Here is a 24294-nt window from a genome sequence, read left to right as displayed (position 1 = left end):
TGTAACAAAGAGATTAACTGCTTGATTTAAAGAAAAATTCACATTGTGAAGGCCTGTCTAAACAGTGCAGTTTTCAGAAGGCGTGTGAAAGAAGGCAGGGACAGTTCCTATTGAACATCTACTGGCAGGGAGTTCCACAGGGCAGGGTTGTCATTGCATGTGCCCTACAAATGAGCTGTTTGGTTCCTCCCCCAAAATTAACCAGGTCACTCTTCCACACCCAGTATATGCTGTTAAAAGGGTTTCAAATACAGTGGTACCTCGGGTTAAGTACTTAATTCGTTCTGGAGGTCCGTTCTTAACCTGAAACTGTTCTTAACCTGAAGCACCACTTTAGCTAATGGGGCCTCCCGCTGCCACCGCACCACCAGAGCACAATTTCTGTTCTCATCCCGAATCAAAGTTCTTAACCTGAAGCAATTTTTCTGGGTTAGTGGAGTCTGTAACCTGAAGCGTATGTAACCTGAAGCGTATGTAACCCGAGGTACCACTGTATTTGTTGAATCCAGAACTTCTGTGTCCAGATGTTGGACATCTTGATGTCTCCAGAATCTTTATGAAGGCAGACTATGATAGTTACCCATTATGATTACTACATTTATATTCTACCTTTCTCTCAAGATATGTGCATGGTTCTTCCCACTCTCCATTTTTATCCTCATGACAGCCTTGTGTGGTAGGTTAGGCTTGAGAGACCGTGACTAGCCTAAAGTCCCCCAGTGAGTTTTATGGCTGAATTGCAACAGGGGTAAACTGACCCTGAATTTCGGGGTTCTTGTTAGTTGCTGTAGCTTGTATAGATGTATATAAAGTTTTATTGGTTGTGTTTGTTGCAGCTGGTTTTTGTGCTTTATTGTGTAAGATGCTTTGGGTCACATTTATGAGGAAAGTGACTAAGACTAATGGTCTGTGGTAGATTTGTCCTGGATTGAATTTCAGTGTTCTATAATTTTGGTTTCTGTGGGTGGTGAATGCTAATTAACATCATCTTGGGTCATCTCCTTCAGCCACCCAATTTCACTGGCTCTGGGAATGTGCTGGTATCAGTGAGTGGCATATTTACATATATTACTGAAAAGGAGTAAACGTCAGGTGTTCTATCTGAGTGAACTGGGAAGTCCATGAAAGAGAACTCAACTTGATACTGAAAATTCATTAAAAAATTAGCATTTCTACAGCACTCTCTAGCTCTTCAAAGTGCTTTGCAAACATTTACAGCTGCCCTATCCTATCAGAAGTGTTATCCCTGTTTTATTTTATTTATTTTAAAGATTTATATCCTACCCTTCCCAGAGTGCGACCATTCCCAGAGTGGCTCACCAAGTATTAAAATAAAAAAACCCAACATTATAAAAAGCTCCAAAAATAAATGGATCCAAATTTTATTTATTTCAGGTATTTCTTACATGCTCTTCACCACAAAGTCCAGGGTGGGTGATATTTTAAAAACAAACAAACCCAATTTATAATCGGTATGAAAGAATATGAAAGAATATGAACATACAATTTTGAAAGGGAGGAGCAGAAGAAACTCAGCCACAGCAGAATTAATGTTTTATTAATTGGCTGATGGGCAGCGAGCTAACCCTACTGGGTTGCCCGCATGACCCAGTTCTGCATGGGGAACTTCCATCATGTACCTGATCCCTGAAGAAAGCAGTTTTGCTAGCCCTGTGCCCAGTGCTCTGCTTGGAAAGACCCAACTAAGGGACTTTGATAGGTGGGCAGGATAACCTACCTTGCGATCATCTGGCAGCTTAATGATGCCAGGTGATTGACAGGTGGGTCATCTCACCCACCTGTCAGAGTTTACCTGTGTGGGGTGGGGTCAGATAATAATCTGGCTTTCCATGCCAAAACGGTTCTCCACCCATGCTTCACAGCAACTGGAACAATATTTTTAAAATATTGTTCAGCTGCTTGAAGAGTGGCCACCATGTCTGCACCATAACACACAGGTGTGGTGCTTCAACCCAGAAGATACCAAATTGGCAGTGTGCAATCTTCAAGGGACTGGCACCCATTGCTTGCTTCTTCTAGACTTGGCTGGGTTGGGATGGTTGTTGGTAGACCAGCAGGTTTCTCTGCCAGTGTTTGAGGGCTTATCCAGACTTCTACTTGCCCTCTCAATCAGAAAACCACGGCAAAACCACTTGGACCCATGCCTATAAGGAATGGGACAAGCAGAAAACCACTCATGGGACATGTGGAAGTGTGGATGAGCCCTTGAGTCTGGCAGAAGGTTACCGTGTCCTGTTAAATTCTGTTACTGTATTATGGTTATTATTTTTCCAAGGGGCCGTTGAAGTTGACCCTCCTTAAGAGGTTGTGCCAACTGCTTTGAGTTGCACAAGGCTGACAACCTCGCTAGCCTCTTTAAAGCGTAATTTCTTAGCAGGGTGCCTTGTTAAGAATTTAATATCACATAGAAATGAGAGAGAGGGAGTTTTATGTGTGCTAGGCCCACCTTGCTTAGGTAAAACTCTGTCACAGGCAGGATGCGGTGGTGACATTGTAGAGGAGTGGTTAGCTGAGGAAATACTTTGGATTCTGAAATCGAGTTCCTGGTAAAATGACAGCTTAATGAGAAGGTGCCAGAGATCAAAGGCGGAAGGAGCTTGCTTAAATTAACCGTCACAACTTTGCCCTAAATCTGTAGGTGGGGAGTTGCCCTTGTGGGCGTTTTTTATCATAGGCTGTGTAAATACTGTTTTGGTTTTTCATAATGTTGGCTGAGACTAACCTATCTTCAATTTGCATAACATTTTTTAAAAAAAGTTAAAACACTCTCATTTAACATGGTCATACTAATCTCTACCTCCTCGCTCTTGCACAAATCTTTGAGGAGATTCCAGTTTATTGATTTAATATTTCTGGTATGTTGATGTTTTAATTCAGACGGCTGTAACCATTGTTTGTCTTTATTTTTATGCCAGTAGTTTGGCTTATGAATTGCTTCTTGTTTTTACAGTGTTACCTGCCTTTGATTTTCTTCTGAGTTTTATTATTAATATTATTATTTGCATTTTTTATTATGAAGGAAGCATGATATGTTTTGAAAACAAATGGTTAACTTTTCCAAGTATTGTTCAAAGTTTTGCTATGCTTTCTACATATTTGCTACCTCAGACCTAGAGGCGCACCTTATAAAACAAATAAGCAGTCGCTAAATTTCCCTAAGCAAATAGCTGGCCCTTTCTAGGCCCAAGATGGTGGAAGGAGGGATCCTGGCCCAGCTGAGGCACCAGCTCTGCTGTGATGTTACACTCATTGCCCCATTCTTACATTCGGTGAACACATCTGGGTCTGCAACAGGATTACAGCAGCAATTCCTATGCCCCCACACTTGTTCATTTTGATGGTATATATTGAAAGTGGGGCACATTTTTTTCACCTGAGGGCCACATTCCCTTCTAGAGAACCTTTTGAGGGGCCACATGCCAGCGGTGGGTGGGGCAGAGGCAAAAGTGAGCAGAGCTGCAGGTGTGAATTTTGCCTTTTGTTCAGTCAGCCAGTTTCTACTCAGGCCCTTTGTCCTCCATCCAAGCAAGCAAGCAAGCAAGCAAGCAAGCAAGCAAGCAAGCGACATTCCTGTTGTTCAAGGACACATTCCAGTCAGGCAGAAACAGTCAGGGAGGGTGTGAAGCAGGGCTGGTAAGAGGCATGGCCAGAGAAGGGTGGAAGAGTCCAAGGGGCCAGATAAAGATACTTTGGGGGCCACAGCTGCTTCTGGTTCCCCATGCCTGGTATGAGCAGGATTCCCGTGAGAAGGAGTGTAATGCAGGGCTTTCTCCACACAATTGGGGAACCTACTTTTCCAGGGTTTCTGATCCTGTGGAGAGAGCCCTGCAGTCATGTAGAGAGCCGTACAATAAAGATGAGTGCAGAGAGGTGGCGGCGCTTGGGGTGCTGCCACAACTCCCCTCTCACATTTATTGAATGTATGAAAGGGTGAATATTGGCCTTCACCCTTATTGATCCATGAGGCAATAAATAATGTTGAAATATCAACCTGGCCCAGGAAATAATTGTATGTAAAACTTCTAAGAATTCAAATTCCATCTGAATGTGGAAACAGAGTGTTCCAGAAGTTTCCCCACAAACCTTGTTCTAACTCTACTTAACAGACAAGATATTAATAATGAGCGCCATGATAGAAGTTTATGTCAAGTCAAGCCAAGAATTCACTCTCCCTCGCTCTGCTTTGACAACCAGAGCAACAAATGGCAGTTTGCACTAACAATGTGTAAGAGCATGTCTAAGATGACTCTGTCAGGAATGGATATATAATGCTTTTTTTTTTTTTTGCTACTGACCTGTGGAAATGTTGCAGGTTAAGGAGACAGGACAATTAGTCATATATAGCTCTCCAAAGAGACATCTTCATTCATTTATACAGTTCAGCTGCAGGGCTAGTTCTTGGAATCTAAATGAATTGGTGCGACAATGGACTTCTGTATGAAACGAGGTCAGGCCTGGAGCGATTGAAAGGGAGCCCCTCTGGCTAGTCCTGCCAGCGACGGAGAAACGTCCACAGAAGGCAATCATTTTTGGAGAGCTTTCAGATAAATGCTCATCCAAAATCTGATGGCTGAATTGCACCTTTTAAATATCTCAGGATGTGTGCCAACAGCGAATTCTGTAAATTAATCACATGCTGTGTGAAGATGGCTGCCCCGAATCCCATGCCATTCAGCTTCTTTGGACGACCTCAAGTTGTAGTGTAATGAGAGAGAAGAAGAATAAATTCTCTCCACCATAGCTGTCAACTTTTCCCTTTTCTTGCAAGGAATCCTATTCAGAATAAGGGAATTTCCCTTTAAAAAAAAAGAAAACGTTGACAGCTATGCTCTCCACCCAAAGCATGCATAAATTCTATAAATCTCTTTCATGGCGCATCGGTATTTAGCATCCTTTTTAGAAACTAACACCACCACTGCAAATATTTTAGTCTTTCCTGTAGTCCTACTGTTGACACTGAATTTTAAGGTTACAGTGACCCTGGGGAGGATATTCTAGTATCAGTTACTCCCGTCTTGTTCTTGGTTCATGAATGTTTTAAGATGGCTGCTGCAGCTGCTTTGACTTTTTGCAGCAATATTGTGAGAGTCCTGTCCTTAAGGTAGAAAACAGGATTTTGCATATATATATTTTTAAAAAGAGCTTAATAGGAAATTTATCCTGATGCAGGGATAATGTTTTGGACGTGGTCCATAGAAATCTGGGTTTAATTCCTCTCCCAGCCAGGTATCTTGCTGGGAGATGTTGGGACAGTCACCTTCTCTTGGTCTAAACTCAAGCAGTGACAGAGCCATATGAATCTCTCAGGGCAGGGAGTTCCTTAGGCAGAGGGTGCCAGCCCAGAAAAGGCTTCCTGGCTCATTGTCACCCTGTTAATACCTGAAGGGATAGAAAGAAAGGGTATCTGTGGTTGATCTCAATTCATCTCAGTGTTTTCATAAATAAATAAAATGTCAATTGGAGTGGTGCTTAGAATGGAGTGAGACATTTTGTGTGTCTGTGTGAGAGAATGGGGAGGGGGCAGCAGTCCCACATGTCAGATGAACATAATCTCAAAATCCTCTGCTTTCAGTTAACCAAAGTTTCTAGCATTTGTAGAACCAGAGACGTGAAGCAAAATGTTCTCATTTTGCTGTGAGAACATAGCTTGCTCCACCTTTCAGTGTTTTATCCCCACCCCACTCCCAGAAGCATGGGGGATTCTGAAGATGCTTTAATGACAGGTTAGGTAAAAATCTGCCCTGATGAACATTGCTCCGGTGGTAATTCTGTCTCGGTGGGGGATGCACCCCGTGAGACCAGCTTGAAAGATTATTTTTGGCACACAGACCTTTGTTAGAAATGTTTCCTGAATTGTGGCCAAAAAGAGATGTTCTGGTGTTGCTCAGCAATAGAATACAAAAGGAGCCCTGCTGGATCAGACTTAAAGGCCCATCTAGAGTCCAGCATCCCATTTTCTACTGTGGCCAAGCAGGACATGAGCTCAGGAGCCCTTGCCTGCCTCCCGCCCCCAAAAAAGGCATCTTAGCCTGGGGGTGGTACTCGGCCATCTTGAATAGTACCCAGGAGTAGATGCCAGCTTTCATTCTTGTAAATGCAAATGTTTTCTGCAACCCTTCGAGAGTCAATGCATCTCCTTGATTCTGTGTCCATGTATACTTTGAGCATTACAGTTTTCTCTGCAAGCATGAGGCCTAGAAAGCTATTTTTTAAAAAAAATAGAGGGAAGAGTTACATTTATACAGCTCTGAGGTATTTTCCCTGGATGTAATTTACTGGAATAATATTTTTTAAAGTCCTATGTTAACCTTTGCAGTGCGAAGAATTATTTTTGTGTGTCGTGTATCCTTCCCTTTCCCCCAAGGAGATATAACCAATGTATGTGGGAATATCTCATTTTATTTTTCTTGCAGCAACCCTGTGGGATTAATTTAGAAGGAGAGTGAGTGGCTCTAACGTCACTTAAATCGAGATTTGTGATGGAGCTAAGATTTGAATTTGGGTCCAAGCCCAAAATGCTAACCATTATGACAGAATGGCAAATATGCTTGGGTGTATTTTTTCTTCTAATTCAGAAATGGGAATATTTTGAGCACAGGACCACTGAATTCATGCTTAACTATTCTGAATGGTGCTGCCTCCCCCCCCCCCCCAAGTCTTATCAAAAAGCTCCATCTGTTCTTGTATTTCCTTGGGTTAAATTCACAAACATACCTGCTGCCTGATTTTCCAGTTCAGCCAGGATAAGTATTTCAATTCAAAATGCACACTTCGAAACATTGACATGAGAAGCTAAGATTCGTACAGTGTGAGAGTGAAGAGCAGAAAATAGTGTGTATGGGTGTTCTCTTTCATCAGTGGGCTACAGTTGAAAGGCAATTTGTCATCCAAGATCTGGAGAAGGACCTTTTTGTCTCCAAACCTTGCTCAGGGGCTCACAGAAGTACAATAAGTGGCTGCCTAATGCTGGATACAGGATGTTGGGGAGTGTGATGTGATCATCAAGCTCAGTGGGCTTCACACTCTCTTTTGGGGAACTCTTGGGTTCTTCAGAACATTCTTGGGCATACCTCAGTTAGATGACCAGTAACAGCAGATAAGCCTCACTGGAAGATTGGTCATCCCTACCCATCTAGCTGTGACAGTATTGCCATAAAATTCATTTCTGATGTTGTTGGACTACCTCTCCCATCATCCTTGCATATTGGCTATCCTGGCTGGAGCTGACAGGGATTGGAGTCAAGAAACACCTTACGTTTCCCACCCCTGATTTATTGGGGTGGCTCACTGACAATTTTGATATATTCAGTGCTTTTTGTGGTAAAAAATGAGCTCCCAGTACTTATATATTGATAAGAGGCTTGTGTACGAGCACAAAATGGCTGCCATGCGCAGCTGATGAAAGGTGCCAGGACTCTGTAACAGTGAGTACTGTCACCAAAAAGCCATTTATACATTTTATTTTAGATGTAGGAATCCTGTGGGATTGTGCACTTAGTCATAGTGTTATCGTCATTGTTACTAGTTGATAATTAGATTCCATATAACTTATCATTGTATTTGCTAGAAATGTAAACATCAGTGCTATTCTTAATCCTGGCTTCTCTCCCCTTCCCAGGCTATGAGCATCAGCAAAGCAATCAACACATTGGAAGCACCAGTCAAAGAGAAACATGCCCGCAGTATCCTTTTTTCCGACCACGTCACTTGTTTGCTTGGCTTCCTTAAGTTAAATTTGTTATTAGTGCTATTTAATAATAACACTAATTTAATAAAGTATTAAATTTCGTAAAGTACACTTAAGTACAAATTTATTAAAGTAGACATTTAATAAGTACACATTCAGTAACGAATATACTATCTGGTGGTTTACAGAGTAACTTCCAAAAATGACAGACCAGTGTCTCATTTCCTCCTCTTCCTCTGTAATATGTAATGCCTCATGTTCTGGGTGCCATTTGCTGTGAGTTTTTTCCACTTGCATATCAGAAGATGAGGTAAGCCAAAGAGTGTATCACAAGAGGAAAACTCAGCAATGCTAAAAATCAAATCCTTTATCCTTTTTACTCCATAAAAACTGTTGAAAACAAACATATTTCTATCAAATTTTGGTGAATACAGAATACAGGATTACTTATGATGGTCTTTATTTAGAAGACAATCCTTTATTGATTGTGATGTTCAGAGCAGTGACTCAAAAGCTGTGGTAGAAATTAAGATAAATATTATTTATTTATTACATTTATACCCCACCTTTTCTTCAACGCTTAAATATTTCTAAGTGCTTCTGGGGCTGTTTTTCCATTGTTGGTGATGGGAAAGTCTCTTAGGAGGGTGGCCATGTTTCGTCGTCCTTCCTCCCTGCCCCCTTAAACACCTTGAATTTCAAACTGCCCTTAACTCCCATGAAGGAATTATTCTGGGGACTCATCATGAGAAAGGAGCATTTACTTTTTGGTCATATGCAATTGGTCTCCCTTTGCCCAGCAGCGCCATCCTCAGCTGGAAGTTTTGCCATGTTCTCCACAAAGTCCTCCGCGATGGGCATCCAAATGTAAGTTTGCTGGCCTCCTTCCATTCAACCAGTGTGAAAAAGACCTTTGATGGAAGAGAAGAGGCAATATACTTGAAACTGTGCACGTAGCTGACATTCGAGGTGGGACAGTGTGTACACTGTGATTGAGGAAACAACAGAAACTATGTCCAGAAATTATTCACCCCAATAGCTTGATGGTGTGACAAGAAAAGCTGGATTTTGCAACCTCTGTCAATTATTAAGACCTGTCACTGCCCTTAAGCTTGTTAAGTGTATATGTTAGTTAAGTGTATATGTCGAGATCGCCCTCCAGATGTCCAAACAGGATTCCACATGAGGTGGGTGCTTTTAGGAAACATGTTCAGATTCAGCCAGACCAATACATAATACAGTGGGTGTTTATCCTTCAGGCTCAAAGTATAAGTCCATAAAGGCTCACAAAATCCTCTTTTGTTTTTCTGCTGTTAGTCCCTGTACTATGGGAATATAATTTAAAAGTACATGCATCTGCAAATACCAAGAATATTGCCAGCACTAAATTGATACAGACAACAACTTCATATGCCGAAGACTAGATCATTGGAGAAGTCCATATCGTGTGCCTCAATTAGACCTTTTCTGCATTATACCTCCAACATCTATCTGTATGAGGTGTTGCCTTCTTACATTGTAGAGTTCAGTATACATGAAACATTAATTTTTGCTGGGTCAGTCTCAGTTTCAAACCTAAATAAACATTCTTTGTGGTTCCTAAAGCAGTTTCCCATCCTCTGGGTTGTATGATACTGTCTAATTCCTATTCCACTTCTTTCTAACCCTATCGAATGCCTATTGGTATTAGGCAGGTCCCTTTGCTGTAGTGTTTCCAATGCCTGCTAAAACCTTTTTGCTTTTGTTTAGCCTACTCAGACATGTAATTTCATCATGTACATTCATTTTCAAAATCTGTTTATTTTTACCTGTATTTTGATAATGTTGTTAAATCTACTGTTTTTTAAAACTTTTTTGCTATTTTTTAATGAATATTCTATTTCATGTAAACTGCTTAGATTTTTTTATTAAGTGTTCCATAAATCTTGTAAAAAATAAAAATTAATTAATTAAGCCTGGTTGACCTTTTGTGGAAGGACAGGGAGGGATCAGTATAATATCCTTTGGAAAACAGGTCCTGAATTTCTGATGTGGCCAATTTTCTTGTGCTCCTAAGTTTTCTTCACACTCTTGTCTTCTCTAGGTTCTTCAAGATTGTCAGCGATATCGAAGTAACATCCGAGAAACTGGAGACCTGTGGGTGAGTTCCAGAAATGTGCTTGCAGCTGGATGCTCCAACTTCTTTGAATTTTATACTGGATTGAGAACACTTTCTTCAAATGTTGTCCTGGATATAGAACAAAGATCCCTGATCAGCAACTATGCCTGGTCTGCCCTGTTGGGGGTTATTTTGAACTGGAAGTGTGGAATTGGCGGGGGTGGTATGGCTACCTTCCATCTTTCCCTGAAGACCGGGCGCTGCTGATCTATAGTCTTATCGTGGCTTTTTAAGTTTCCAAGGGGAGCGGGGTAAATGTCATTTCCCAAGAGACAGATTTTGTTTTGAGGCTATCAGTTGCTGATCTAAGCCCGTGGAGTTAGAGAGCCAATGTGGTGTATTGGTTAGATTGCTAGATTAGAACTTGGGAGACCAGGGTTCAAAGTTGCGTGGTGAGTTCCCGCCTCCCCCCAGTAGAAATAAAGACACAAGACACCATTATTTGTTGGTTACAGGTGATGAGCGGTATTGGCTTAGGCATTAGATCTAATCGACTATCCGGCTTCAGTCTGTCTGCCTGAAGGCCAGGAAGGGTTAACACCAGCAGGGGGCACTCCCCTGGGGTCACCGCTCGGGGGCGTGCCTTGGGCCCTGGCTTCCATAGGCTTCGGACGGGGCTACTCCCCCTGGAATCCTTTACCGAACTACCCTTCGTAACCGGGGGAGGTGATGGCGCTCCTCCCCCCCATTCATCTACATAACAATACCCCAAGCAATGCCTAACCGCCAAACCACGGAAGTTGTGACGATTTGCTACGAGGTAGGCGAAAAAGCCAAATGGCTGGTGCCAATTTGCCAAGTGGAAAAATTCCTACCAGGCCCCTTAACAGTGACCAACCGAAGTCCATAGCAAGGTCAAAGGAGAAACCTTGAAGGGTGGGTGGGAAATTCCCCAGCTGATCGGTGGCAAAGAGGAAGCTCCTCTGCCGCGCTTGCCTTAAATGCGGCAAGCCACACACCCTGAGCCAGCCAATTGGCTGGCCAGGGGGATGACGCGGCAGAGGGTTCCCCTGATCGCGTGGGGCTGGGAGCCAGCCTCTGCCTGAGTGTTGGGGGCGTGAAGCCCGCAACACCACCTCCTCCCGAGGTCAGAAGTGGCTTTGTCACACAGCAACAAAGCTCAGTGGTCACCTTTGGCCAGCCACCATCTTTCAGCTTCACTTCAAGGTGATTGTTGGGTGGGGAGAACTGTGTACAGCAACCTTGAGCTTGGAGAAAAGGTAGGATATAAATGTAAAAATAAACAAATAAACTTGACTCTCTCCCCCCCCAATCCCTTTTAATGAAACTTTTATTTTTCCTTGTTAGGGCCACCTACATGATCGATACGGCCAGCTTGTAAACATTTATACCAAACTTTTGCTCACCAAAATCTCCTTCCATCTAAAGGTAATTTCTGTTTATGCAGCTCCTGCACACCTTATCGACTCAGCGGTCTTTTCTGTAGGGTTGCTACTCTCCAGTTTGTGGGAAGGGGCTCATCTAGTTTCAACCCCAAGAGCTGCATCCCAGCATGGGCATTATGGGAGGTCCCTCCCACTGCCTGTTTCTCCCTCCCGTCAAGCAGGAAAGATTACTGTCGCTGTTTGCAGTGGACCTCCACAAGGAAATTAGTCTGACTTACAAGGGTTGAAAGGCATGCCGACCTGCCTTAAACTGTGGTTGTCTCCCAGCTGGGATTCTGCTTAGAGTCCCTCCAGACTGGTGTTTCATTGTGGACGTACTTGGCAAACATGTTATTGACAGAATAATAGTGCATTAGTAGTAGATTTATTTTCTGTGATGCTTCTCCAATGCTACCACATTATTGCTGTTCAGAGGGGCTGTAAGCACAACTTTTGCAGGAAATTACAGGATATGTACTTCTTTAGAGATGAAGCATCTTTTCTTCAGATGCATCTTGAATGCTCAATGAAAAGGATGTCTGGAGGGGTTCTAAACTGTGTTGGGTTAGGGAACTAGTACTGAAAATCTGGTAAACTTGAGATTCTTCCTAGCTCAGTTCAGCATTCCACTTACTGTTTCTAGCCATTGCCCTGCCAGATGGCACCTTAGCTCTGGCCTCCACCCCATTACCTTTCTGGAGAGAGGCAGTGTTTTCAGTGTTTTGGCTGAATCACATTGTTCAGTTCATATTACAGGTAATACATAATACTCACTCCACAGTTGTAAGAAAATATTTTAGTAAGGCTGCATCTACACTTTGGAACTCCCTCCATGTTGACTTCAGGCAGGTGCCTTTGCTGTATTCTTTTCACTATTCTTTTTGCTTAGGCACCCTATCCTAATCCTATCCGGACATGTAGATGGCAACATGCTTTAATCTATTTTAATGTTAATTAATTTTAAATGTTAAATATTCTTAATTGATTTTAACATCTTTTTATTGAAAATTTAAATATTTATTATAAACTTCATAGATGTTTTACTACAATCAAGTGGTATATAATTTTTTAAAATTTAATTTAATATGTAGCCCTGAACAATCCACTCTTACAACCACATCCTATCGTAAAATAGCCAAGTAAAAATATTTTTCTGGGCATGAGAATTAACCTAATGTGTGAATGCACTGGGGACATGTGGGCAAAACAAGGAAAGCAGCCTTACACTAAGGTTTATCTACACTTACCTTTCCTCTGTGCATTTTAAAGTTCTGTGTCTGAGTGCCTTTTTTGTTTACTCTGGAGGTTTCCCCGCAGTAACCTGCTCTTTAAAGCTGAATTGAAGCAAATGGCAATCTGGGGAAAACTTGAATTGCTGTTTGTTGCACCTCAGCTTTAAAGAGTGGGCTTTTGAAGGGAAACCTCTGGGAAAAGAGAAAAGGGTGCTCAGACGGAGCTTTAAGGCACAGACCGTGCCTGGAAAGAACAGGATAAAGATAAGTGTGTGAGTCATACCATTTGGTTCATCTAGCACAGTATTGTCTACAGCGACTGGCTGTGGCTCTTGAAGGTTTCAGACAGAGTCCTCTTCCAGTCCTACTTGGAGATGCCAGGGATTGAACCTGGAACTCTCTGCAAGCAAGGCAGGTGCTCTACCACTCTTTCTGTGTCTCTTTGTCTCTCTTTGGGTTTGGTTATGGCAAGGCAGCCATCTCCTAGTGAATGAATGCCAATTCTTATTTTTCTCTCCCAAAGCATCCAGAATTCCCCCCAGGCCTGGAAGTGACTGACGAAGTGCTAGAAAAGGCTGCGGGAACAGATGTGAATAACATGTAAGTTTCCCCGGCCCACCCAGTCCCCCACCTTTCTGGTTACTTGACATCTTCCACAAAGCATAATGGCTGCCTTTGTTCCCTGGGTACAAATGGAGTGTCCCAAGTGTGAAATGTACCTCATTAAAGATGCTTTGGATAGGAGCCCAAGTAGCTCCTTGGCTGCCGAGTTCTGATATTAACTGATCCTGCCAGATCAGTGTTGCCTAAACTTCCGAAACCTAGATTACAATTTTGTGGGGTTCTTATTCTTCTGGATTAAAAGTAGAGGCACAGTATTGCTCTTGCACTCAACAAGATCTGTCTATGTTCTCAATGAGCTCCCAGAATGTTGAGCAAGCCTCTTTCTTGCAGCTGTGGGACAGCCCAGTTAATATTATCTCTTGGCATTTCACACACCCCTTTAGTCTAGGTGCCCAGGAATGGGACCATGTTTTCTTGGCCATTGAATGCTTCAGAGATTCCCCCATGCCTACCAGCTGAAATGTAGGCAACATCCAGGAATCACTCCGGGTTGATTCAGATGTAATGCCAAACCATGGCTTGCTCTATCCATTGTGTAGACTCCAAGCTGTGACTTTGTGTCTTCCCCGATGCGCAGGCAAACCATGGATTTTGAGGTTTGTGTGTCTCAGCCATGCTGGCTAGGGCTGATGGGAGTCCATTATCACCTGGAGGAGACAAAAGATTTTTAAAAACATGGTATACCATTTCTGAAAAGGCAGGCTAATGGCAGGATATTTTGACAGTCAATGGTCCTTGTTTTATGTCTCTCATTAAAAAAAATATTTTTTTTATAGCTTTCAGCTCACAGTTGAGATGTTTGATTACATGGATTGCGAACTCAAACTGGCAGAATCAGGTAAGCTGACTTCAGTTCCTTCCTTTGTTTCCAACTTTCTCTCTCTTTTTGCTCATAAAATTGTGTGTGCTCCAGGATTGTCAACAGTGCCCCCACTCAAAAGTTCTAGCTTACTCCTATGATTGTAACAGCAGCAGCTGCAGAAAGTGAGAGTCAGAGCTTTCCACAACACAGCCATAGGCGTTATTTGTGGATCAAATGGCTGCTAAAAGTACAGGAGCAAGACAGACTACTAGTTTGCTTGCTTGTTTGTTTGTTTGTTTGTTTTTGTTTGTTTGTTTGTTTGATAGGTTGGCATCCCTTAGCATATTTTGTGGATGCTAGTGTAATTTCAAAGTACATATTCTGCACAAAGACAGTCTGAATTCAGCAACCTGTGTAAATTACGCATGCTTTTGGAACCCTCCCTCTCAAACAAAACCCCTCAGACGTCTTTCTTTGTCGGCTTCGCTTCAATTCTCCAATAAATAGAGGCAGAGCACTGTCTCTGCCCCACCCTGGCTTTGCTGGTTTGTGGCTACCAGCCAACAAACGTGTTAATACTCCTTTAGAAATTTATTGTTATTATTATTATCATTATTACTATTACTATTATTATCACTCAAAGTACAACTCACAACTTACTCACGCTAACTTTTTGCTTTGCTCTTTCTAGATAGAGGTCTGCACTTTAGTGCTTTGTGTCCAAGTGTGTGTTCTTTTTGCCCTAAGCTTTTACAACAAAAACACTCTCTTTAAAGTTGAATTGGAGGAAATGTCAATTCAGGTTTTCCACAGTGTAACATTTGCTCCAATTGAGCTTTAAAAAGTGCGTTTTCATAGGGAAAGCTCCGGAGCAAAAAAGAAAAAAAAAGTGCTTGGACATGGAGCATTAAATAATGAACCATGCCTGGAAAGAGCAAAGATAAGAGTGGATGTGCCCTCTGTTGGCCCAGAACCTACAGACAGGTTCAGAAACTCCTCCTCCTAGCCATCAGGGCGCATTATTTCTAGCTATTTGCTGTGATAATGCTAGGCAGAAGCCTCTCTTCCGCAGGAACCAAGGCAATGATGTTCTCATCCCAGACTTCCACATGTGGCATTTCTGAGCACAGTTTCTCTTGGCGCAGAGCATTGAATGGGCCTTACCTTGGGGTGTTGCAGGTTATGACTGTGCTGCTCTTAGTCTTTTGAATGTCCTGGTATTCTTTCTGTTGCCAGGCAAGGCTGTGTGCACTCCTAGTTAATGATAAAGCTTTCATAATCTGAGAAGATTGTGCTTGGTCCTGCTCAGCAGCAACATGAGTAAACAAAGGTGATAGGAGCTGAAGCTGCCAGTTCAGTAACGGGGAAATCACAGTCCTCCGGTGCGCACTGGTTCCTTTAACAGGCCAGTTGTCCTATGCCTTTTATAACCTCAGATGTTAACAATTTCAGAAACTAGGAATCTCCCTGCTGGATTCCAAACAAAAGCCCCCATAGATTTTCCTCCCCATCTGCCAAATAAAGTGGTGACTGGTGCTCTTTGGGACTGATGGAGCAGGAGGAACCAGAGCCAATCACAGGCAGGCCAACAAATTCTAGTTTGTTCCCCACCCTCCTCCCTGCCAAGTTCTACATGGGCAATACCGAGACTAAAGAGGAAGCTGATATTATCAAGGTCACCCCCTGAGCCACTTGCAACTAAGAAGGCAGGCAGGTGAGCACTGACTAAGTGCAGATTGATGTTGATAGGGCTCCGTTTGCCATAACAGACCAGCCTCCACTGGCCAAATACGTTATCCAATCTTGCTGCAGGGTGTGAAGGAGGATGCCAACTGCTGTGTTTTGTCCCTGGCATCTGGCGATTGGAGGCATGCTGCCCCAGAACAAGGAAGGTTGTTTATTTAGAAGATTTACATCTCTGTTTTTCTAGACTTGGTTACAGCAGTTGTGGAAGAATGCACCATTTTATATAAGCTGCAAAGTTCAGTTAAGCTTCCCATTTGATTTTTATGTATTATGCACATAAGCATGTGTATGTGTCATTGGTTTTATTTAAATATGCACAGGCACACACATACAGAGGTGTATATACTGCCAACTTGTTTGCTATGCTGTTTAGTTGTGTTTAGGACTAATTGATTGGAGATATAGAATACACACACACACACACACACACACACACACACACACACACACACAATCTTAGAAGCAGCCAAACAGCAGATGAAGAGATCCTGTTTCCTGTAAGTACATTCTCAAACACTAAGTAATAATATATGAAAAACAAATGATCAAACAGAGAGAGAGAGATAATGCTGTTTAATTAAATGTTTCAGCTGAGGAAGGTCGAAACCAAAATGTTCATCTAAATAGTATTTTAAATCTCTATTTTAATTTTTAAACCTACATATAAATAAGCATACACACATACAATTCCATGATTCTAAGAACATGCACACAGATACTGGGGTATCCAGAGACATTCCAATAATCCAGCAGCAGCAGCAGCAGCTGTATTTGTTATTATTAAAGGCACCATCTCAGTCTCAGCTTTCCATCCACAGAGGATACTCAAGGCAATAAAGTGCAATAAAAACAGGCCTCAAATCAGTATTTGAAATTTCCTTTCCTCTGTTCAGTTTTCAGACAGCTCAACACCTCCATGGCTGTCTCCCAGATGTCAGCAGTTCAGTGCCGGCTGGCTCCCCTCATTCAAGTGATCCAAGACTGCAGCCACCTCTACCATTACACTGTGAAGCTGATGTTCAAGCTCCATTCCTGTAAGTCGCTCTTGTGGGGGTGTGGTAGCATACCATGGTTCTGGTGCAGTTCTGGGACATTTGGGGAAGGGTCCATGGCTCAGTTGTTAGGGCAGATGAATTGCATGTAGGTTTGTTCTCTCTGGTTCTGTCTCTGACGTCTCCCAGTTAAAGAAAGAATCTCAGGTGATGGGAAAGAGGCTGACCAGAAATTCATCAGCCAGTTAGAGAAGGGGTCAGTCTACCAGAAGATGTTGCCACTGCTCTTAAGGTGGCCATACTTGGAACAAGGAAACTGCTAAACCACAATTTGTAAAGAAGTTAAACTCTTATTCATTTGTGGCTGAGTAGAGACAGTGGCTTCATTTCCCATTCCAGATGTTAATTAACTCCCCGTTGTCAGTTCAATTGTTTCATCACTTGTCACTGCATTCTACCTCTCATTGAATTCTCACTCTCTGTACTTTTTGTATTTAATTTTTCTCTGACCTTACCTCCTTACGACCCTCCTCATCCCTTATCACTGTCTGTGTGCATGTGTGAATGCAACCAAGGATTACACTTCATGCAGTTGATGAGATGGACTCTAATTCATGAAAGCATATGGTGTAATAAAATATTTTAGTTCTCTTGGTTGATTTTTTCCAGTCATAGTGGACAATTCTGGATGAACAAAGAGTCTGAGCTGGTATAAGGCAGCTTCTTGGGCTCACAAGTTCAAGTTGTTTTTGCACTCTGATCAGGGAAGTTTTGGAGGACTTCAGATGTTCAGCGAAGGTTTCTCAATAAAAAGATGAGTCACTGAGCTGTGGCCCTTCCCCACAGCAGGGGCTGGGCACAAAGCTGATTGGGGTCTGCTAGAAAATCACCAGATGGATTGCAGTAGATAAGTACTCATCATCATCATCATTTATTAAATTTCTATACTGCCCTCCACCTAAAAATCACATGGAAGTTTACAATATAAAACCACAAAAATAGATACCGTAATAACAAACAGAAACAATAACACCCCCCCACACACACAGTTAAAAAGGCCATAGGGTTTCTGACTCCCTGGTCCACATGGCTTACCTCACCTCCTGTCACTGCGGCTCACTGAGAGGGAAAGGTTGACATGGTGCAAACACACTGTTGGGAGCACTGGATTGGCTTCAACAGTGCATTTGCACCGTGCTGACCTTTCCCCTGCAGTGATGCTGTCTGGCAAGCCATACCAGCTGCTGCTGCTCCCAGTAGTTTACATAGGGAGTGAGTCAGACCATGGGCCCATCCAGTTCAGTATTGTCAATATTGCCCAGCAGTGGCTCTCTAGGATTTAAGGCACTGAGTCTTTCCCAGCTCTGCCTCGAGGTGCTGAGTACTGAACCAAGGAGGACCTTCTCTGCATGCAAATCAGATGTTGTACCACTAACTGCTGAGCTCTGGCCTTTCCCCAAAGCAATGAAAAAATCAGAAGAAACAGACTCCAAATGCTTGAAGGAAAACTGATTTCTTTATTTAAATCTTCCTTTAAGCACCTGGATATTATTGCTCTGCTCCCCCCCCCCATCCATGTTTTCTGGGGTTTTCTGGTTGGTTTTTAACAATAGCAAGAACAACAAAAAGGCTTCCCTCCCATTCTAAATTAGGCTGGTAAAATTAAAATAGCTGGGGGGCTGGGGTGGGAGAATCAGGTGTGTGGAAGGGTCAGCTGTCAGCTCACTATTGAAAACTAGTCCCTGAGCTGAACATCTATCTGCTCTGAGAATCATGGTCTTTAACCAGTCAGTCAGTTTCTCATTTTTACAGGCTTAAGCTCAGTTTCCTTCCTTTCCACATCAGTTTGCTTGGATTATTTAAAAATGAATTTAATGAAAATTTATCATTTTAGTGTGCACTTCTCCAGATATACACATTTTAATACAATTTTACCTAATACAATCATTTTTGCAGTGATTTCCTCTAAAATTCTGTACTTTTATATGCTATTTTCACCAACATATACTTGGCTGGAGAATAGCTTTGCTGTGTCCTCTGCAGAGTATGAGGGAGTGACTGATTTGCCTAAGGATATGTGGGAAATGGGATTTTTTGGTGGGACAGCTATGGTGAGATTTGAACTCAAGATTTCACAGTTCACAGCATAGTAGCTGTGCCATACTAGCAGCTCAAGGGTTTTAGCCTTTGGTTACCTCTTATTCTTTCAGGCTCTTCTGCCAAACAAATGGGCTCTGAATGGAGTTTATGGATAGTATTCTTTAAAAAAAGCAAAGCCATAAATAACACTCAAAATCAATAAACCATATAGTCCAGACTTTCCCAACCTCATACCCTCCAGATGTTGCTAAATACCAGCTCCCATCATCTCTGACTCTGCTGGTTGAACTGGTGGGAACTGGAGTTGAACAAAATGGCGGTTAAGATAATACAGACCGCCCTTTAAGGCTATGTAGAGCCTGTTATTTGTATTCCACAATGAGAAAGAATTTACTTGAAAAGTGGGTAATAATAACATCTGTCTTGCTGATGTATGTGAGAGAAATCCCTGCTGATATTTATCTGCTCTTCCCCTTCTTGATCTCTCTTCGCTAGCTTCCTTCTTTACAGTGGCCTTTCTCTCTTTCTTCTTTTTAATTTTAAAAAGGGATTCCCTAGGGGGGAAACCAGCATTCACAGGTTTTCATTCCACCTTCCGTTAGGGAGGTTAGGAATATCCTGCCATTGGCTTTTCTGAAACCAGGATTCAGTTCCCAGAAGGACAGGACTAACCTTTAAATAGGTCATAAGTTTTGCACAAGACTTATGCTAAGGAAAGCCGGAGGATTATTAAGCATATTTGTGTACAGTTGGCCAGATTTGCATTAATTTTGCTGAAGCCATAGAGAGAGAGAGGGTGTGCAAGGGAGAAACTGAAGCCTGGAAAGACCTGCTTATTTTGATTGTGAACGATGTGCTTCCTTAAGAGTTCCAACAGCCAGGCATTAAATCAGCCATATTATTTATTTCATAAAATTTATACATTGCTTGATTGTTTAAAAATACTCTCAAAGCATTTTAGAAAACATAAAAGAGTAAAGGCAATAAAAGATTTGCAGCCAGAAGCCACCTTCCTTTCTGGGAATCATATAATCCAGCTCACTTGTATGTGTTTAAAGATGAAAACAGAAGGACCAAAGCTTAGTAGCATTGCTTGCTTTGCATGCAAAAGATCCCAGATTCAATCCCTGGTATCTCCAGTTAGGGTCTAAAACCATCAGTGAGCTGAAGGGAGTTTTTCTTTGGAATAGCTGCCAGGCCTTCTGCTTTCGGAACCATGACTTTTCCAAAAGTGCTTCTCGTCCTCTTCTCCCAAACTTTCAGAACCTGCAGCTCAGAGCATTTGCCTTGCATGCAGAGGGCTTCAGGTTCAATCTCCAGCACATCCATGCAGAACTGGGAACACTCATTGACCGCAACCTTGGAGAGCTGCTGCCAGTCAGTGTAGGCAGTACAGTAGATAGACCAATGCCCTGACTAGGCATATGTTCCTAGCAGATTGTGAAAGCCTTGCTTGGGTGCCAGGTGTGCTTTTCTCTGGCTCAAACCCCTGTGTGGGCTTTCTTGGCAAATGGTCCATTAAAGTCTTGGACAGCCCGCTCCTTTCTTTTGTCTTCCTCAGGTCTCCCGGCTGATACGCTGCAAGGGCATCGTGACCGTTTCCATGAGCAGTTCCGCAGGTAATATAATAATTAGAATGATATTTATTTTTGTATTTAGCTTTAATCCGCTTTTCCCCCTGACAGGACTCGAGGCAGCTTACAGCTAAAAGCATATTTTAAAAGCAGTTATTAAAAAACAAACAAATATGCATGGGACTGCACTGTAAAACATTATTTTAGAGATAGGAGAGAAAAGTTTAAAAGAAGCATATATACACCCTTCTCTGGTGAAAACCAGGTAATGACTTGTGGCCTGCTTTTCAATCTGTGCCTGGGCTGAACTACATCACATAGGATGGAATGGAAATCTTTGTGGTTAAGGTCACCATTAAGATTTTCAGAAAACACCACCCCTACTAGTGGGCTTCTTGGACACACAGCTTCTGGTTGGCCATCGTGGAAACCATGAAGCTGGAGTAGATGGTCCCTTGCCTCATCCACCAGGATTCCTCTTGTGTTCTTAAGAGTCAGACCACCTTGCTGTTGGTTTCAGTATTGACAATTCTGTTTCCCCTCTCCTCTCTGTAGCCTCAAAAGCTTTTTCAAAAGAGCATCGGACATGCTGTATTTCAAGCGGCTCATCCAGATCCCACGGCTGCCTGAGGTACAGTCTCTCTTCTGCCTTCTCCTCCTGCTCCCCAACCCTGACAATCTGGGGCTAGGCCACCCACTACCAATGCCCCCAACTACTACTATTTGTAAAGCATTTCCTGAAATTTACCCTAGTTTACCCTAGAAATTCACTGTGTGTGTGAGGGGGGCGGAAAGGGAGAAAGCACCTGTCTGCCCAATCCATTCTCTGGGTGTGTATTTGTGAGGCTGCATTTATGAGGGTGCCATCTAGCTTCACCTGCACTGTAAATGTGCCTGACTCCTTTTGTTCCTCCTCCATTAGAACCCACCTAACTTTCTGCGGGCATCAGCCCTGGCCGAGCACGTGAAGCCTGTTGTGGTGATCCCAGAAGAAGAAGCCCCTGAGGACGAAGAGCCAGAGAACCTGATTGAGATCAGTACAGCCCCGACTGTGGAGCAACAGGTGAGAAATGCTAAGGGGGTCTCTGCAGTGGTGAGCTCCACCCACCACTTTTAGGTGCACCCCCACTAGCACTGGATTTAGGGCTGTGCAGATTGTTCCCCACACAAGGTGCTGAGCTAAGGGAGCACAACACTTAGAAGATCCATGGGTGGGGGATGCAATTCTGGCCTTGCACAGGGAGCCATATTATGAAAGATTACCAAAGACTGCCCCTTCCCCCACTAGAAGGTGCTTATGAGGGAATGTGGCTGTAGGAACTGGAAAAGACAATTCTCTCCTCTCCCCCTTTAGTGCATTTGCTGGGTGGGACCACACCATTTGCTTTAAGGAAAAAAATATCTGAAAAAGAGTAGGAATTGGATGAAGTGCGGTGGGTATAGGAAAAACGATGCCCAACCTCACACCAAGCTGCATCCCTTCCCTATGAAAAGTGGTTCTTCGTTTCGTTTCGTTTTTAAATGGTTTTAAGATGCTATTCTTAGCAGACTTGGAAATGCCTTACAAAGTTGAAAGGATGGCTAAGCTTAAAAAGAAGGAAAGAAAGAGATGTGTGTTGGCTGCACTTGGAATAAAGCCAGGAAACAAACTTGGCCATTGTGCTTGGGCAAAGCATTTACAAAGCTGTAAAAATTGGACACACCAAATTCTTGGCAGTGATTGCAATGTATTCCAAATGGAGCTTTGCTTTCGTTCGTTGTTTCCTGGCTGCTGATGTTTGCTCACTATGTGATGACGTTTGCAGGCCGAACTGGAAGTGCTGCCAGGGCCAGTCTAGGAGGTGCAGGTCTGGGAACCCTGCAGAACCCAGAGGGCCATGCATGGGCCAGGGGCGTTTCAGCTTGGCATCTTTTCATGGGAGGCAATGCATGGTCATGTGGGCTTCCCAGTAATAGCTGTGGAGCTGGAATCCAGCATGACAGCTCCAACTTCTGCAACACAGCATTTGAAGAAAAATAAAGGCACCTTTGTCCACCCCATATGGTAAAATAGTGTCAGTGTGTGGTGCAGCCCCACTTTCTCAGGGAAGGCAAGAGTGGCCAGGGGGCAGGGGTTGGAAGGCACTTGTTTCAAGGGTCATGCTGACATTTCCATGGCTTATTCTTTTACCATTGTGGCATCTCAGTACTTCCACACAGAGGAGCTTTCAGAAGCATAATCGATCTCAGGCGTGCTGCAGAAACAGTTCCGTGTGCAATAGTGCATTTTATTTAGTTGTAGATACATGATAAATAAAATGATGTAATACTGTATCTCCCTAGGAATACAAAACATTTATACCATATAGCCATAAACATGAAGCTTCCCCTTTATTGTCAGTCTTTTTAATATTTGTTTCTGCAGAATGTGTCATCTGATATATTTGAACAGACTTTTGGACCACCCAATGGAATAAGAGATGATAGGTAAGGGTGTTTATTAGCAAAATCTCTCTCTCTCTCTCTCTCCGCCCCCCCCCCCTCTCTCTGTGTGTGTGTGTGTGTGTTTAAGCTGGCATCTTAATAATGAGGTTTAACATTTATGCAACATTCGGACTATTTAACAGAAAAAGTTGTATGTGTATTAACAGTCCTGTAAAGTAGATCATTATTATCATATCTCACAGCGCTGTTGTTTATGTAGCCAAAAGAGTAAAACCCATTACCCAAGGAAGAGATAGTTCCTTGATGATTCGCAACCAAAGGTTTGCAGACATTTGTGGAATTTTAGGCAGCATGTGGGGCAGAACAGCCCAGTGGGAACTGAACCTGGTCAGTGGGTGCAAAATACAGGATGACTGTTGGAGGGTGGTGGTGAGATGAAATGGAGTACCCCAGAACAGGGTGGTCCAATGTGCAGTTGGCCCTCAAGGCCTTTTTTTGGCGGCCCTTGGCAAGAGTGGATGCCCCCACCCCCCAGCCCTCGTGAGGCTCTGGGCTTTGGGGAGGAGGCATGAGGGTTCTGAGAGGGTCCTAGAGTCCTTCCTCCTCCTTCGTAAATCCTATTTGGCACTTTCCCAGCTTTGGAAAGGAGGTGTGAGGGACCCCAAAGCCCAGCGCCTCACTTAGCTGGCTTGGGGGCATCAGATTTTGGCCTTACCCACCCACCCACTCACCCCCCCTTGTGACAAGGCAATAAATGGCCCACATGTTCCATGTCAAAGTAATACTGTGGGTCACTTGGTATAAAACGTTTGTCCTCCCTGCCCTAGAAGAGGACACACCTTGAACCTAGTATGGGGGTACTCCATACTGAAACTTTTTGGTTACAGACCCCACTATCCCAGTATTGCTGGCAGGAGGTGGGTGGTTTGAGGCTGAGACAAAGAAAAGGAGAGGCTCTGAAGCCTTTTGCAGCAGAGGAGAGATTTTCCCTGGAAGCCTTGAGCTCATAGCTCTTCATCACTATACAACATCAACTCAGAGCATTCTTGAGTTTTTAAAACCTTTTAACCCTCAGGGATCTCCAAATTGAAAACCTGAAGAAAGAAGTTGATCTTCTTCGAGCAGAGCTGGAGAGGATTAAGCTTGAGGTAACATGGGGTACTCTGTGTGTTTGTGTGTGTAGGCAAAGTGAAAGGTCTTACTTCAATTAATAACTATGATACATTGGAATTTAGTGGACTCATGGAGATTGCATCATCCTAAGGAAAAAGCATATACATATTTTGCAGGAATTCATAATTCCCAGCATAGAATTGATTTCTTTCTAACATCAGCATCATTACATCCCTTTACTAGCTGATGTGACATTGATATTCCCATTATAGCTGATCACTCAGCAGTAATACTGGAATATAATTTATCTAAAAGCCAGGAAGGTGTGAGGAGATGTATCTTAATATATCATTATTAAATGAAAAAAACTTCATTTAATATATAACCCAAGAAACACAAATATATTTTAAAAATAACTCCAAATCTTCAATGTCAA

At 42.9% G+C, this 24294-nt stretch overlaps 1 protein-coding gene across 3 annotated transcripts in view; it reads left to right on the top strand.

The window, feature by feature from the left end:
- HIP1R (huntingtin interacting protein 1 related) overlaps positions 1-24294 on the top strand; it is a 67555-nt gene that overhangs the window by 18656 nt on the left and 24605 nt on the right. For 2 of the 3 annotated variants that reach the window (XM_083717006.1, XM_083717007.1), the window contains exons 2-13: positions 7640-7703; positions 8433-8575; positions 9792-9848; positions 11175-11255; positions 13007-13083; positions 13884-13945; positions 16549-16689; positions 20309-20366; positions 20877-20952; positions 21244-21384; positions 22726-22787; positions 23821-23893. In XM_083717006.1, coding sequence (XP_083573132.1) covers positions 7640-7703; positions 8433-8575; positions 9792-9848; positions 11175-11255; positions 13007-13083; positions 13884-13945; positions 16549-16689; positions 20309-20366; positions 20877-20952; positions 21244-21384; positions 22726-22787; positions 23821-23893 — 1035 coding nt within the window. Of the gene's footprint in view, positions 1-3681; positions 3747-7639; positions 7704-8432; positions 8576-9791; positions 9849-11174; positions 11256-13006; positions 13084-13883; positions 13946-16548; positions 16690-20308; positions 20367-20876; positions 20953-21243; positions 21385-22725; positions 22788-23820; positions 23894-24294 lie in introns of those variants that run through there. The other variant, XM_083717008.1, reaches the window with a different exon arrangement.

Source organism: Podarcis gaigeae (assembly GCF_964106915.1).
Source record: "Podarcis gaigeae genome assembly, chromosome: 16".
In the NCBI taxonomy this organism is placed as follows: Eukaryota; Metazoa; Chordata; class Lepidosauria; order Squamata; family Lacertidae; genus Podarcis; species Podarcis gaigeae.
The sequence above is the reverse complement of the archived record's forward strand: the minus strand, read 5'-3'. Positions and strand labels throughout refer to the sequence as shown.